This window comes from Squalius cephalus, assembly GCF_949319135.1.
Source record: "Squalius cephalus genome assembly, chromosome: 8".
Lineage (NCBI taxonomy): Eukaryota > Metazoa > Chordata > Actinopteri > Cypriniformes > Leuciscidae > Squalius > Squalius cephalus.
The window spans coordinates 41,788,122-41,806,211 of NC_137129.1; the positions used below are offsets into that span (position 1 = coordinate 41,788,122).

An 18,090-nucleotide genomic window follows, 5' to 3' on the forward strand; every position below is an offset into this window, starting at 1 on the left:
GAACCCCAGTCAGGTTTTATTAAGGGACGGCATATTAGTAACAATGTTAGACTTGTATTAGATCTATTGGACTATGCAGACTCAATACACTCTAAAGCTTTCATCCTTTTTTTAGACTTTTATAAAGCCTTCGATACCATTGAACATGGTTTTCTTATAAAATGTCTCAAGTTGTTTGGTTTTGGAACGGCATTTGTAGAGATGATTGATATGTTTTATAAAGGTATTAATAGTTCTCCAATAGTACATTTCAACACATCTCCTAGATTTGATATAAAGCGGGTGTTAGACAAGGTTGCCCTATTTCGCCCTTTCTTTTTATTTTAGTTGTTGAGTTGTTATCCAGGAACATTGTATGCAATTCTGATTTTAAAGGCATCTCCATATTTGATAGGGAAATTTAAATTTCGCTACTGGCGGATGACACAACACTTTTCCTTAAAGATAAAGATCAGCTACCAAAAGCTAATGAACTAGTCGAACAGTTTTCTGCAGCCTCAGGTTTAAAACTTAATATATCTAAATGTGAATTATTGCCTGTGCATGATTGTGAGGATACCTCGATAGGAAGTGTTCCTGTAAAGAATGTAGTGAAATATTAAGGTATTTATTTATCCTGGAATCTTTCATCCAGACAACATTTGAACTTTAATGAGAGAATTAAAAAAACTAAGAATATATTTAACCTCTGGCTTCAAAGAGACTTAACGATATATGGTAGAGTGCTTTTATCAAAAGCCGAGGGTCTGTCTCGTTTTGTTTACCCTTCACTTTCTCTTTTTGTTAATGAATCAGAAGGAGGTCTTGAAGTTTTAAATTTCATTGATACTGTTAATACTTTTAAAATTAACTGGCTTAAAAGATGCCTGGCAAACCCTAATTCTGTATGGTTTCTTATCCCCAACTACATTTTTGAAAAAATTGGTGGTCTCTCTTTTGTCTTGATATGTAATTACTATCCAAACAAACTTCCTGTTGCATTATCTAAGTTTCATCAGCAGTCACTTCTTGCATGGAAACTATGTTTTGTCCACAATTTTTCTCCTCGCAGAACTTTCTTATGGAATAATATTGATATAACTATTAGAAATTCTTCTCTCTTCTATCCAAAGTGGTTCCAAAGAAATATCGTAAATATCTTGTCGTTGTTTGATGAACATGGCTCCATACTGTCATATGAGAACTTCATGATACAGCACAGTTTTCCCATTCCTTTTAAGGAATACAACGCGGTCATTAAAGCCATCCCTTCTGGTTTGATTCTTCTAATTAGAAGTCATGTTCTTTTTAATAAAGTAAATACCTCATATGCTCAACCTACATTGTCTTTGAACGGCATTAAATTACTTAATAAAAAAATGTAACAATAAATGTATTCGTCAAATTTTGCAAAGTAAAAACAAGATTGTTCCAAGAGGAAAATTTTACTGGAATTCACAGCTGGATGATATAAATTGGAAAAAAAGCATGGGTTTTACCGCATAAATTTTGCATTTCCAACAAGGTAAAAGAAGTTCATTTTAAAATCTTACATAAAATTTATCCTGTAAATTCTATAATATCCAAATATGTGGATGTTGATAGCTCTTGTTCCTTCTGTGGACGCACTGATGAAACTTTTACTCATCTTTTCTTTCATTGTGATTCTACAAAGAAGTTCTGGTCTGATTTAAAGCTTTTCATATTCCATCCCCCCATGATAATTTATAACTTTTCTCTCAAGGATGTAATATGTTACTATGATAATAGTAAGGATCAGCCTCTAATCCTTGTGGTTAACTTTTTTTATTTTATTGGGGAAATTTTTCACCCATAAACAGAAATTCTTAGGGTCTCAACCCTCATTTCCTCTATTTTTAGTGGAATTTAAATCACTTTTCAATTCTCTTACTAGGGGTGTAAATCGGAGCCTACATGACGATTCGATACGATACCGATTTCTTAAGCCAACGATTCGATTCTTTTCGATACTTCAGAATTCCCCGCGATACGATTCGATTCGATTCAATACTAGATTTTTACATGATATCTATTAAGTTTCATATAAATCAACAAAAATAATAAATAATTTGCCTTTTATTGAGAATGCAGAATACAATTGCAATGCATGTCACAAAGAAATTGTTTTTCCACCTCCACGAATGAGACAAGTGTTGTTCATTATGTTTGTTGAGGTAAATTGTAGTTTTCCTTGCTTTACCCCGGTCTTAAAGTAAAAAATATGACTGTGAAAAATAGTACAATTAAATTAAATACATTTATGGTGAGATTACTACAATTTATTTAATTAAACGCATTTATGGTGAAATTGCTACATTTTCATGTCAATCTGTGTTCATTTTGACCACGAACCATGCGCTGTCACTTTACAGCGCGTGCAGCACAGCACAAATAGACTCGGTGCGGAAACGATATCTGCAATGCTGTATAGCCTATGCACCGCAGCTGGAACGGATAAACGGACCACAACCGCGTGCAGTGTGAAAGCTCTGACCTGTTAACATGGGTACGGAAAAAAATACGCACTGCAAACGTATGTGTGAAACGGGCGCAATCAGACAAACGGCAACTCTTACCACTGCTCCATCTGTTTTCCTGAAGCCAAAATACTTCCACACCCATGACTTGACGCCGACTGGAGTGTGTAACATTTCACTGTCATTGCCAGCTCGCTCTGACGGTTCCATCGCTCTTGAAAGTCAGACTCAACAATGTGTCCTCTGAACACAGATAGACTATGAAACGTAACGCGTGTGAAGTAGAAGACAATAATGAGGTTAGCGCCACCCGCAGCTTAGTAGGTTGTACGCATATGTCGGAGTGGATGCTGAAAATAGACAGGCGGCAAAATAAACACATTAATCGATTCTCTTGCGGACGCATCGATACATCGAATCGTCGGCTGTATAATCGATGCATCGATACGAATCGATTAATATTTACACCCCTATCTCTTACCCTAATAGATAATAAGAAAAGTAGCCTAATAGATTTATAGAATCTTATAAAAATATATTTGGAAAGCTTCCCTGATATTATGGTAATTAATTTACCCTTTTATATATTGTTTGTGTAAGATGAATTTACTATTTATGTATTTTGTGGTTAAATATCTTTATTTGTATTTTTTTTTCTATGAATTGTATATGTTTATGTGGGTTGTTGTGTAGGCTATATATAATTTATATAATTTTTTATATTTACATATTTGTGATATGAGAAATATGTCAATTCTTTGTATTCTGTTCTGTGTTCGCAAGTATCTGACAAATTTTTGTAATCTATACTAAAACTTAATAAAAAATAAAAAAGTTTTGAGGCCGTTTATGGGGGCTATGGGCGGCGCCATCTTGTAAAATCTTGGGAAATCCTAACCCCGCCCACCTTCTGGCCAATCCATATATGGGTAAAAGGGCGGGCTTTGTGTGAGACTGAGCCGGTGTGATGAGTCCGGGCTAACGTGAGCTGTTTTTGTGTTATTATGTGGTAGCTTTATGTAGAATGCTAAATCCCGCAGCTATAATCTCAAGTTGCGTCAGCAGAGGAGAAAGACCGCGAAATTTTAAAATACTACTGTTATTGTGTCACGAAATGTAGTTTTAAGAGTTTTTCAGTCGAGAATGTAGTTGTTTTAATCTCAAATATGTTGTTTGTTTATACAGATAGCGCCTATTTAAAATTTTGATCTGACGTTTGCAGAGTTGTGAGATCCAAGCGATCACCGGGCGCTCAGCGCTATGTATCCGCCTGGAATAGCCTTACCTCGGCTAGTGCTGCTGACGTTTGCCGCTGGTTGATGTCTCTAGTCTAGTGGAGTGGTTAAACATGGGATATAATTCGTCTTGTGTAGGCTATATCTAATGGACGATCTTTGATCTCATTAATATATAATTTGTTCCCCTGGCAAATCGTTTTATGGCTTCTTATACCTTTTAGGCTACTTATACTTTCATAATGGCTGTCTAAGCTAACTAAAAAACACACTAACAACGAGAAATGTTTAATTTCACAAACTATAGCTTCGGTTAAATACTAGTATATGAAACGTATAAGTTAAAATACATGCTAACTGTTGCAGTGCCACTGCCCACAAACATTGATGCTAAATGATGTCCTCCTGAACTTAGGTCACACTCACACACAAAAAGACAAGCTAAATAAAGTGATCTGATCAGAACTTACTCTTTTTTATGTTGTGAAACATCAAATTCCACTCAGTGCAGGCCTTGAATGTTTGAGGTATTGGTTGCGTTCAGTGTGACGATCCCATTTCTCTTTGATTTCTTTGGCTTTGGGGCTTATATCAATCCACTGCATAGTTTCATAATTAAAGGCAATAAAATCTTCTCCATCAAATCCATATTCATCAAACACAGTCAGATTCACTGATCCATCAGGAAGTTTCTCCAGTTCACAGCCAATTATTCTCTGAAGAACATGATCTACAATCACAGATCAACACTCATGAGAAACTCACAGTAAATATAATGTCTGATAATTAATAAGAGTAAAGCATGAATCTCACCAGAACACAGTGAGTCTGTGCAGTTTGACAGAGTCCTGATCTGATGTATGAACCAGTCTCTAGAATCAGGAGGATCTTCAGGAGCTTCAGTCCAGTCTTTATCAGTCAGAATCCAGACTCGTTCTTCATTACTGAAGTGTTTGATCCGTCTGTCATCATAAACACACACAGCACTGAACTCTGGGAATGAGTCTGATCTGGTCAGGACTGTAAACTTGTAGTGGAGGAAGTGTTTCTCTGAGGAACATACAGTAGAAAAAAAAAATGGTGGATAAAACTAACTTAAAAACTGAAAACATACTATACTATAAAGTATACTGTAAAACTGTATTTTATTTTACATTATATTTATATTTATATATAAACTAGCATAGAGTCTTGCTGTACATAAAGCAAGATTGATTTTATATTGTTTCTATGTTGATTCAATGTTAAATAAGTGATTTAATTATGGTTGAAATAATATTGATTTTATGACCATATTGATTGATTTTTCATCGTTGAAATAACATTATTTCAGGGTGCAAACCTGATGAAAAATCAATGTTAAATTTCAACATTGAATCAATGATCTTTTGGTTAATGCATTAACATTGATTCAATGTTGGTCTGCTATCTGGGTAAACTTGTAGTGGAGGAAGTGTTTCTCTGAGGAACATATAAAACACAAACAACACTTCATGTTACAACACTTCAAAAATAAGGGATTTCATTGCGTTTCATTAAGGTCTTTCCCCCATTTATTAATTTTATTTATTTTTTATTCTTACTAACTCAAAACTATGGAACGGAAGTAGCCTACATTTTAATAATATTACGGGGTTTTTTTTCTTCATATAAAATAAATGTAGCCTTGGTGCGCATAAGAGGTCAAAACTTTTGACCGGCACAAGTGTATATTTCTTACTGTTACTTAACTTCACTGTAATAGCTGTATTGTTACCAAATTCATTGCACGCATCACCTGCTGTCCTGATGGTTATACTACACTTATTTTAGATAAATGTATTTTTGCTTAATTTAATTATTTGTATGATTTTTTTTAAATAAAAAAAAAAATCAATAACTTAACTAGAATAAACTACATTTTGTCCACTGTGAAGGAAAGCTCGTTTTGAAGAAAAAAAAATGGGTAGTAGATGTCTACGTTACTACGATTTAAATGAGGCGTATTTTTTTAGTAGCCTAAAGGTTTAGCTCACAAGTTATTAATCCGGTAATTTTGAATCTGTGAATTTAAAATCCATTTGACCATCCATTTGACCATTGAAAGTAGCTGTCAAATGCACCGAATTGAGTTGAAATAGTCGTGGCTATTGGACCCGCACCCGCACGCATTCTACCGCAGCATCACATATTAGCGCATGCAGGACTGTGGCTGAAACTATTTTAAGTAGTTTAAACGCAGACTCGAAAGTTTAAACATTTGTATTAATTATTTGACTTTTAAAACTGCTTTTTTTATGCGAGTAGCCTACTTCTCTATGTCTCAAACGGAGATAATTTCCTGCATCAGTTGAACTGAACTCACCTCCATGGCTGATGATATTGGCGCTCCATGAGATCGTGTGCAGAAACACAGTTAAAGCGAGTAGAACAGAAACTGATTTCATGTTCCAACAACAAAAATCATCTTCTACAGTCCTCTTTTCCAGCATCGGGCCATTATCACGAGAAAGACTGTAGATTTGGCTGAGCACAGTTTATGCATTATTAGTTTAAATATGCTATTTTAGCTACTAATTTTAAGTCAGCATATTTAACAGAAATTCGAAACGTCCACGGTGCTCTTTTTTTCGTTGAGTCTTGGAATAATCACCAGCACAGTTCAGCGCATCGATAGAAACCATCTCTTGCATCCGAGAAAATAAACTTTCCCGAAGTTTAAATCGATGTGAAATGCATTCGCTGTCAGAAGGCAGAAGAAGCGCGAGTAGCCTGGCGTTAAAATCCTCCAGCAGCTTGATCACAAATTCAGTTATCCCGTATGACCACCGGAGAATCCCGTCCGAGTAAATTAATACGGGTCCGTTCACGGTGTGGAGGAAATAGGCTTGTTTGAGATGAGCAAAATCTGCGCAGAACCGATCACCGGTGATCATCGCGAGATGCATGCCGGTTAGAAATGTGTCCGAGTGCGATCCGCCTTGCTCTGATGTCATGCTGACGTATGTCAAAAATCAAGGCGCAAGTGTCGGATTCTGCAGTCGAGCGCAGTTGCTCTCCACCGACTGCGCTGATCAAAAGCATGATGGGAAACGACTTGCTGACGACACAGCTTAATGCTCATTGGTTTAAACAACTGTGATGTATTGTTCTCTTTTAAAATGTTTTGATTTTAAAACTCTAATTTCAGGTTTTATGTGTATATGTTATGTGTGAATATTCCCAAACTGTCTGACAGTTCGATCTCTTTAGGTTATGCAATTTCATTTTTATAAAATAAATAAATAAATAAAAACATATGTCTGTAAAGAAAAAAAAAATATTGATAAACATGTATTTGGAATGGAATTAAATAAGTACTTTGGGTGTCTTGTTCATTTTATTTATTTTCATATAAAAGCAACAGAACTTGAATTACATCCAGATTATTAGCAACACTGTGCACGAGCGTGAATCCCGCGATATCCATCTTTGATCTCACAGGTGTCAGATCCACTACGAGAAGAGAGAACTGTCCGGCTTGCCTGCGCTTTTTTCACTCCTCCTCTCACTGCAGCCGCCTACTCTCGACTACATTTCAGGCGAGGCAAGGCGCATCTCAAACAAGCCTAATGAGTTTGACTGACAGTTTAGAACCCCAGTACTATGCCTGATCTAAATCTGTTCTCGCGATAACTTGTAGCTAACGTGAGCTGTTTTAGCTTTATGTAGAATGCTGAATCCTGCTGCTATGTACAAGATAAGATATCATCCATTATATTTATTGGTGTTCATTCCCCCCAAAAAGAAAATAAATAATAATTATAATATTACAACATTTCTCCATCCATCCAGCCATCTTCATCCGCTTATCCGGACATTTCTTTCAAATATTTTGTAGCCCTATATTTCATCAGATGGTCTCAGGGTTGCCAACTTCTGGAAAGGAAACAACGGACAATCGTGGTTCTTTAAGGACGGTTATAAGACCGGGGACACTCAAATTAGGCTACACGTGGATGTCATCTCAGCATCTGCAGTTATGTATAAAAGGTTCTCAGACATAAACACATTTGGGTCATTTTTGGGTCTCAAAATGTTGTTAAATTTATTTATTTTTAATCTTAAGAAAGACAAACATAAATATTACATGTGATGGATGTATATTATTTACTGAGTAATTTACTGATTTGTAGAGTAAATGACAAAATGACAATTTTCACCTGAGATTCGGAATCAGATTATAATAAAAATGACTTTACCAATCTCTGTGTAATACAAAAAATAATGATGCTGTTCTAAGTCTATTCATGAAATCTGTTTACTTTAGCAATCTTTGTTGCATTATATGCCAATGGTGGAAGTTCAGAAATGTGAAAAGCACTTCCTTTTGCCCAAAGTTTGCATGCCAGTAACTCATATTAAATATGTTTTAATATCCATTTAGAATAATTCTTAACTTTTCTTTTGGTTTCTTAGTTTTTTTAATGCCCAGTATGTTTAATTTCCAGAGATATGGGGATCTCAGTGTGGCTCCATTAGAAAATTGGAACACATTTTCAATTTCATCAATATTTTCTGAAGAACAAATAATGCTGAAACTATATAAATTGTTGTTGTTTTTTCTAGCAACTAAATTGAGCATTGCTGAGTGCCATAAATAGTAGCCTCTTATTCCAAAGTTGCCTGTGACTCTAAAAGTATTAAATATATCTTCATACCCTTCTATATTCTCATTCTTAATACAATTTAGTTTTTTAATCTTCATTTTAAAGGCCCTAAATTGTTCAATCTAGGCCTAGGGCCTATAATGTGGCTCCATGTGCAAAAAGTTGGATTTTACCTTTTTTCTACACCATTGGATATTAAAATGTTGCCAATAAAGCATTTTTTTAACAATGGCACTTCAAAATTGTAACTAAATGTTGTTGCAACCAGGCCTACTGACATGAATAAATGAAAATGCATATTTTTCAGATAGAGAGAGGATTAGTAGGCCTATATGGGCTGCTTTTGGTGCTTAAGACTTTATTGGTTATTTTGTTTCAATAATGAGGTCCTTCAATGTTACTTCAATGAAAAATGTTTATGGCTATTTAACAACATTAACTTCGGCTTCAATAGTGAAAGAAAACTTCCCTTTTTGATCAAGTTTTCCCTCAGGTAGATTGCATGTTTTCTTGCGTGGATGAATGTTGGACTCATGAACGATAATCGCGTTGTTTTGATTAGCTCAAACTGATTAGCCGGAATTAAAACCCGGCTAATCAAAAAGAAAATACTCCGATATTTAAATGTGATTTAACAAAGTTGATCATGATAGGAAGAATTCGATTTTACTCCCATGGGTCCCAGTGTAAAAATGCACCGTTTCATACAGCGTTTGTTTTGCAGAGTTCTTCAGTCAGTCCACCATCTCGACTGCATTAGGCCAGTGTCTCCAATAGTGCCCGCGTGGAGCCAGTGAGTTGCCTAGCTGCTATAAGCACATTCTATAAATAGCCCCAACTTGCCAATTCATAGATGCCACCTACGTCACTATAAATAGAACGCCGCCATATTTGCGACCGACTCGCCCGGTATGGCCGCCCAAACTGCCCATTTGAATGAGCGAGAGAGACAGAGATACCTGGAGAAAAATTCTATTTTAGGCTCCGATTCTTATTTGTTACCCCCAGTTTTCTTTAGTCCATTATTATCTGCCCCAGGCTTATCCCATTTGGCCTTTCATGATATAGAAATACTTAAGTCATAGAGCTTCATAGCGCGCGTTCATGAGAGTCGAGGCGATGTCATGAATGAATCTATGAATCTGCAGCTGTTCGGCTGGCATGAATGAATCTATCTAATCCGTCCATCAGCACAGCCAAAGACATCAACCGAATATCATAAAAGACTGCCATATCTGTCCGAAAGAACAGATGTTCAATTACAGAGAAGAAGGTTTAATACACACAAATATCGAAATGAAAGACTCTTTCGAGTCGAATCTTTTTGAATGATTCGGCTGCGATTAAAAGCTATCAAGAGGTAAGCTCATCATGATTATAATATAACTACTCAAATTGCAGTTTGTTCGTCACATAAAGCTATCATATGAATAAATAACGATATTAATATAACGGACGAGTCGTATTAGATCACTTTTATGATAGGCTACTTTTGTGATGTTTTTTTGTCTTTTATTTATTTTATTTATTTTTTGCGTGACAGCCCCCAGTAGGCTAACGTTACTCATTCACTTTCATTACATCGACAAGAAGAGTCTCCATTAGGCTAACTTACATATTCAAAAATGTCCCTTTTGTCTTCCACGGAAAGTAAACTTAAGGATTTGAACATGAAGGTGAGTAAATGACGTAAGAATGATCATTTTTGGAAGAACTAACGTTAACGTTAGTCCTAAAATATGCATTTCAAGGCTGAGATTATGCATCGTCTGCAGAGATAACGTTAACGTAACTTACACAATATAACATCTAAAGCGCATGTGACGAAGACAATATCTTTATGAACTTCAGAAAAATATGTATTAGATTTAGGTAGGTATAAATAACAGGCAGACAGACAGACAGTTCAAAAACAAAACAACCCCAAATCTTACTAACTTACCATGATAAAGTGCATTTAAACAGATAACAATAAAATGAAGACAAAACATTATCTGTCGATATCTGTCTATAATGTTGGCCACTGAGAGTATAATGGAAATATAATTAACCACAAACCAACATGAGACTTCAAGTCTTTTAAATAAATGATTCTCTCTTCTCTCTTCTTTTGGTATAGAATAAAATACCAGTTCAGTGTTCCTCTTTCAGCTGTTTTTGCAGCCAACTGCACAACATATTGCAGGCATTACTGAGACCGTCGGTCGCAAAGATGGCGGCGCAAAGCTACAGTGACGTCATGTGAATCGAATGAATAGCGATCCACTGTAAATCGGGAATCCAGACTTCGACTAAATGGTATAATTGCCTATTCGTGCCGGTACGACTTAAATTTTGCACCGTTGCCTCTACAAAATTACTCAACTCTCTGGTTATGCGCTGCCTGTCATTTGCAACGTTGCCTATGAGAAACATCAAACGGCAAATGCTTCAAAAGTGTAGGCCTAATGAAACTTTTTTTGAACTGCAGCGCGGAGCATTATCAGCTCGGCCCAGTGGGCTGATGTCGATCACACGAACATTATTAAACAGAGCTGCGCGATCCACTGTGAAGCGCATGAATTCAGCGCAGAATTCTTTATCTCTATTATAAACCCACACATGAGTCTGTGATTTAAACTATTTTTTATTTTTATATATTTTTTTTATTACAGTCTATGGTTTAAAGCAAGATGAAACAGCGCTGATATTCTCAACATATTGCAAAAAAACAGGAGAACATCCAAGAAGAACAAACTAGTTTCTCACCACAATTAATACATTTACTGTAGTAAAACAAACTTTTTTGGCAGAAATGTGCCGGTAGGCTATATATTCATATTGAATGCTGTTATAGTAATATAGTCATGTATACATAAATGTCTCTGAGTGCAATGTAGCCTAATTATTACACTTTGTGTTTGTGTAGAAGCTATATGCTATTTTCTCCCCTTATTTTTTTTTATTATTATTATTATTTTTTGCATTTATTTATTTATTTTGCATTTATATTTATACTAAATGTTTGGGCTACAGTTTTTAGTTACACATAGGTTTGTTTGTTTGTTTGTTTTTTACTGTGGTAGTGAAGAGCCATGCATGGGCATGCCACTCTGTAAGAACAGTATACATTTTAATGGACAAGTAAGAAACAACTCAGTTGTACTGTCAGAATATTAAAATATTTAAAAATGAGGTTTTTACACTTTTTACAGATGCAGTTTATTTAAACAAATGTAGGCCAAATTAATCCTGACTTAAACTTTTTTTTGTTTTACTGTCCATTTCCATGATGAGACAAAATCAAACACTTCTTGTTGCCATTGTGGTGGCAAATGACTCCTAAAATTGTGTGGCAGTTTAATAATGTGAATTTCAGAGAGAAAATTATAAATGTACATATTTCAATATATATTTTCATAATTTTTCAGGAATTGATGTTGAAATTTTTTTTAAACGCTTGTAAGTAAACTAGAATCAAGATATTCTGCGATTCACTAGAATCAAACGATATGATGGCAACGTGTTTTTCATAACTCAAAATAATTAACCAATTGTATTGTTTTCCAACTTCCAATTTCCAATTCAAGGTATATGAGATTGAAGTAGAGATTTTAAAAATGAAATCTTGAAATGACTCGTACAGCCATTTTAAATGACCTGATTTGAAATGATCTGATGTTTTTATGTTGATTTAGGTGATTTTATTTTTACAGTGAAGGTCATAAAGATTTGAATATTGCTGATTGTGTCATCATTGGTGATGATAATGGTGATAAACAACCTCTGTGATCAAAGAGAGAATTAGAAACAGTCAAAAACACAAACACGGACAAAAGCTAATTAAAGTGATATGATCAGAAATTACTCTTATATGTGTTGTTAACTTGTTAAATGTGTCTGGAAACCCTGGAGGAATTTGCTGTGTCCAGTTTGATGATCCCATTGCATTTTGATTTGTATGACTTTATCCATGCATAATTGAAGATAATAAAATCCTCTCCATCAAATCCATATATTATCAAAGACAGTCAGATTCACTGATCCATCAGGAAATTTCTCCAATTCACAACCAATTATTCTCTGAAGCTCTACAATCACAGAACAAACACACACACTAGCACAAAAATATACTTCTGTATCCTTGGGAGTGCCTTTTGAGACAGCAGGGTATATGGATGCACAAAGTGGCTATACTTTAGGAAATAACACCTTCATTTTCATTTCTAATGTATTTTGTTGATTAGATGTTGACAAGAGAAATCAATAAACTCACCAGAACGCTCTGCAGATGTAGTGTGCATGACAGAGTCTTCAGTTACCAGTCTGTGTAGTTTCAGGTCCAGTCAGATTCTCTCTTACACAGGCTCTTTCTAGTGTGAGATGAGATCTGTCTGTCATCATAAACACCCACAGCACTGAACTCTGGGAAAGAACCTAGGCTACTTCTGGGGCTCTAAAACATTCAGTGGAGGAAAGTTTATTTTGAGGAACATATGAAACATAAACCACAATGAAAAGTTCGATTGCATCATCAGCTGTTCGTACAGTATGTTCTTACTTAAACTGCAAATTAGCGTCCACACGATTAACTAGTTTATAACTGACTTTGTACTCATTAGTCAGCATTCCCACCATCTTAGGGACTTTTTTGGGGGGGGGATGCTGCTGCTCCTGTTGTGTTTTACTGTTTAGCAGGCAAAATTACACAGAATAAAGCCTCAACACAACAGAAAATAACCCACAGTCATTTTTTATCTGTAAATAACAGCCAGAAACGGTATATGATACAAATACGGATCAATAAATAAATACTGATACAAAAAACATAAAAACAATGTTTTTATTAGCCTATGATTGATGCACACAGAGGTGTTTAAAGAGCCGCTAACAAAGTAATTCATTCACATAATGTTCTCTCTCTTAAAATCTAAATTTCAGCATTATCATTGAGCCTATGTCTAAAAGAATTGAAATCTATCAGGTTAAACAAGAGCTTATTGATGCTGTTAAAATCTGCTGTTTTATTCCAACTGACAGAGGCTTCTGTAAATCTGGTTTGTAAAAAGTAAATTTAGTTTATACAAAGATACGTTTCAACTAAATGTAATGTTGCAACTCAGTTATTTAATTGTTACTGTCTAAAAAGCAAACCCTGCAAAAGGTTTATAGACAGTAGCCAACATTGGTAGCCTACATTAGGCTACTAATCCTACTGTTATATAGATCAGAAAATTATGTGCTTACCTTGCTTCACATTGCTTTGAAGAGAAAAGAAAAGACAATAAAATAATAAGCCAAACCATTCTTGTCTATCCAGAACACGTTTTAAACGAGAGCGCATCAGTAGTTTCTGTTACTGCGCCCTCACGTGGCTGATTTATCCAATTACACTTTCGTTTTCCAGCCGTAAAAAAAATAAATCATTGTCAACAACATCATCTCTTTTTAAACGTTTAAAAAACACATTTGACTCTCATTAGTTTGAGAACACAAATTTCATAATGACCGCATATGTCCAAACAGGCAGATTAAGGCCTGTAGTCTAAAAAATGTTATCAGTATGAAAAATTATAAAGAATACAAAAAGCTCCATAACAGTAGTCCATCTCTATTTATATTGTATTTGTGATGTTGAGTCTCTTCAGCAGGAGTTAAGCTATGTTTAGTCTAGAGGCTAGCTCTTGTTTAGTAAAAATGTTTTGATTGCAGTCTTTTTCTGATTCCATTGTTTCCTTGGATTTGCTTCTCAGTTCTACCAGAAAGACTCGGGAGAATTATTTCAATAAACCATACATTTATTGACAGCTCAGCAAGCTGATAATATACAAAGTCATTTGGCGTAGGCCCCGTCCGTAGTGCATAATCCGAGGGTATCGGATCTGCAATTCCTGCCTGAAGACGAAGGCAGGGGCGCAGCCGACCCCCCCGGGAGGTATGGACAGGACCATCCTGGTGGTGGTGGGGAGGATGGGGGTAATCGTCGCTTCAGTATCTGCGAACTCAAACATGTGTAAGTACCGAGCTTTTATACAATGAGCCTACGAATATGATTGGATAGAAGTGAAAGCAATAGGTGACATAGTAATTGAGTCTTCCCGGCAGAACTTATGCTAAAGCTTTCATTTCCATGCAATTTTAAGATGTTCTTGGTTCATTCCATGTTTTATAGGCATATAATTACCTCTATCATGCTAATTCAGATTAGCACAGTTGGTTTTAAATTAATCTGGTTTATTTTAGTTCAGGACTCCATAGTCCAGGTGTAACTAATCCGTACTTAATCTGTGTTACAGAAAGCCATTTTTTAAGACACGATTAACTATTCTAGATTAAGGCCTACTCCTGGCTTAATTTAAACCCTGTCCGGGAAACCGCCCCTAAGAGTGCAAAGTAAACTTCCAAAATATAATAAACACAATATTAAGAATATTAAACTAATATTAAAAAATATAGTATTACGATAATATCAGTAATACTAATATCAGAGTGATTATTATAATTAAATTGTCTAAACATTTATAAAACTGATCTGAGATCACAATGTTGCATGTTCATTTGTCCAGTAGGGGTGGTAGAATGATCCCTGCACTCTTTCCGACACATTTTGCAAGCACGGGTCACAAATGTAAAATGCAGACTACATATTGTTGTATACAATAAATCAAGAGACCACATTCAAGTAACTCACATGTCTCTTTACCAGTATTGTATGTCCAAAAATAACTTTCTCTCCCTTTTACATGCATACCAGTTCTCAGATCATACAAGTCACCGTAGTGGAAATTTACCAGTCAACATTATCAAGTGAACAACATGAACATGCATTGATGAATGTAACCATAAAACATTTTTAATTCTAACTTTCAGATATCCTCAATATGAGGAACGAAATTCGGCACAACAACACCTTGTGAAAACAAAAATATCCCAGTGGGCAATTGATGTGGAAAAGAAATCAAATTAATGTCAAACATTGACGTCAAAAAATAAGTCAAATATGCAAATCAAACTGATGTCAAAACTTGACATCTAGATACCGATGTCCTATTTTCGACCAAAATAACAACAAAAAAGTAATAAATAAGTGCGTAAGGGCAGGTGGAGTGATGGAGGGTCTTGTAAGGGCCGGTGGAGTGATGGAGTGTCAGTGGAGGGATGGAGGGTGGAGTGATGGAGGGTCTCGTAAGGTCAAGTGGAGTGATGGAGGGTCTTATAACGGCCGGTGGAGTGATGGAGGGTCTCGTAAGGGCCGGTGGAGTGATGGAGGGTCTCATAAGGGTCGGTGGAGTGATGGAGGGTCTCGTAAGGGCCGGTGGAGTGATGGAGGGTCTCGTAAGGGCCGGTGGAGTGATGGAGGGTCTCATAAGGGCCGGTGGAGTGATGGAGGGTCTCGTAAGGGCCGGTGGAGTGATGGAGTGTCGGTGGAGGGATGGAGGGTGGAGTGATGGAGGGTCTCGTAAGGGCCGGTGGAGTGATGGAGGGTCTCGTAAGGGCAGATGGAGTGATTGAGGGTCGGTGGAGGGAAGGAGGGTCTCTTAAGGGCCGGTGGAGTGATGGACGGTCGGTGGAGGGATGGAGGGTCTCGTAAGGGTTGGTGGAGTGATGGAGGGTCTCGTAAGGGCAGGTGGAGTGATGGAGGGTCTCGTAAGGGCCGGTGGAGGGATGGAGGGTCTCATAAGGGCCGGTGGAGGGATGGAGGGTCTCATAAGGGCCGGTGAAGTGATGGAGGGTCTCATAAGGGCCGGTGGAGGGATGGAGGGTCTCATAAGGGCCGGTGAAGTGATGGAGGGTCTCGTAAGGGCAGGTGGAGGGATGGAGGGTCTCATAAGGGCTGGTGGAGGGATGGACGGTCTCATAAGGGCCGGTGGAGGGATGGAGGGTCTCATAAGGGCCGGTGAAGTGATGGAGGGTCGGTGGAGGGATGGAGGGTCTTGTAAGGGCCGGTGGAGTGATGGAGTGTCGGTGAAGGGATGGAGGGTGGAGTGATGGAGGGTCTCGTAAGGTCAAGTGGAGTGATGGAGGGTCTTGTAAGGGCCGGTGGAGTGATGGAGGGTCTCGTAAGGGCCGGTGGAGTGATGGAGTGTCGGTGGAGTGATGGAGGGTATCGTAAGGACAGGTGGAGTGATGGAGGGTCTCGTAAGGGCCGGTGGAGTGATGGAGTGTCTCGTAAGGGCAGGTGGAGTGATGGAGGGTCTCATAAGGGCAGGTGGAGTGATGGAGTGTCGGCGGAGTTATGGAGGGTATCGTAAGGACAGGTGGAGTGATGGAGGGTCTCGTAAGGGCCGGTGGAGTGATGGAGTGTCGGTGGAGGGATGGAGGGTGGAGTGATGGAGGGTCTCGTAAGGGCCGGTGGAGTGATGGAGGGTCTCGTAAGGGCAGATGGAGTGATTGAGGGTCGGTGGAGGGAAGGAGGGTCTCTTAAGGGCCGGTGGAGTGATGGAGGGTCGGTGGAGGGATGGAGGGTCTCGTAAGGGTTGGTGGAGTGATGGAGGGTCTCGTAAGGGCAGGTGGAGTGATGGAGGGTCTCGTAACGGCCGGTGGAGTGATGGAGGGTCTCGTAAGGGCTGGTGGAGGGATGGAGGGTCTCATAAGGGCCGGTGGAGGGATGGAGGGTCTCAAAAGGGCCGGTGAAGTGATGGAGGGTCTCATAAGGGCCGGTGGAGGGATGGAGGGTCTCATAAGGGCCGGTGAAGTGATGGAGGGTCGGTGGAGGGATGGAGGGTCTCGTAAGGGCCGGTGGAGTGATGGAGGGTCTCGTAAGGGCAGGTGGAGGGATGGAGGGTCTCATAAGGGCCGGTGGAGGGATGGAGGGTCTCATAAGGGCCGGTGAAGTGATGGAGGGTCGGTGGAGGGATGGAGGGTCTCGTAAGGGCCGGTGGAGTGATGGAGGGTCTCGTAAGGGCAGGTGGAGTGATGGAGGGTCTCGTAAGGGCCGGTGGAGTGATGGAGTGTCGGTGGAGGGATGGAGGGTGGAGTGATGGAGGGTCTCGTAAGGTCAGGTGGAGTGATGGAGGGTCTCGTAAGGGCAGATGGAGTGATTGAGGGTCGGTGGAGGGAAGGAGGGTCTCTTAAGGGCCGGTGGAGTGATGGAGGGTCGGTGGAGGGATGGAGGGTCTCGTAAGGGTTGGTGGAGTGATGGAGGGTCTCGTAAGGGCAGGTGGAGTGATGGAGGGTCTCGTAAGGGCCGGTGGAGTGATGGAGGGTCTCGTAAGGGCCGGTGGAGGGATGGAGGGTCTCATAAGGGCCGGTGGAGGGATGGAGGGTCTCATAATGGCCGGTGAAGTGATGGAGGGTCTCATAAGGGCCGGTGGAGGGATGGAGGGTCTCATAACGGCCGGTGAAGTGATGGAGGGTCGGTGGAGGGATGGAGGGTCTCGTAAGGGCCGGTGGAGTGATGGAGGGTCTCGTAAGGGCAGGTGGAGGGATGGAGGGTCTCATAAGGGCCGGTGGAGGGATGGAGGGTATCATTAGGGCCGGAGAAGTGATGGAGGGTCGGTGGAGGGATGGAGGGTCTCGTAAGGGCCGGTGGAGTGATGGAGGGTCTCGTAAGGGCAGATGGAGGGATGGAGGATCTCGTAAGGGCAGGTGCAGGGATGGAGGGTGGAGTGATGGAGGGTCTCGTAAGGGCAGGTGGAGGGATGGAGGGTGGAGTGATGGAGGGTCTCGTAAGGGCAGGTGGAGGGATGGAGGGTCTCGTAAGGGCAGGTGGAGGGATGGAGGGTCTCATAAGGGCCGGTGGAGGGATGGAGGGTCTCATAAGGGCCGGTG

The 18,090-nt window shown here is 39.0% G+C and overlaps 1 protein-coding gene and 1 long non-coding RNA gene across 2 annotated transcripts in view; both read right to left on the minus strand.

Annotated features, from left to right (window-relative positions):
- Positions 1–2,622, minus strand: part of LOC307162985 (uncharacterized protein) — a gene marked incomplete at its 5' end in the record, with an annotated part of 37,221 nt that extends 34,599 nt beyond the window's left edge. Inside the window, one exon of the mRNA XM_079878777.1 lies at positions 2,577–2,622. Coding sequence (XP_079734903.1) covers positions 2,577–2,622 — 46 coding nt within the window. The remainder of the gene's footprint in view (positions 1–2,576) is intronic.
- A 1,677-nt stretch (positions 2,623–4,299) lies between these two features.
- Positions 4,300–6,096, minus strand: LOC307163790. Its single transcript, XR_013822147.1, has 3 exons — positions 6,057–6,096; positions 4,526–4,762; positions 4,300–4,442 (listed from the first exon to the last, which is right to left on the minus strand). It is a non-coding gene; the product is annotated as an uncharacterized lncRNA (long non-coding RNA).
- Between the last annotated feature and the right edge of the window lie 11,994 nt (positions 6,097–18,090).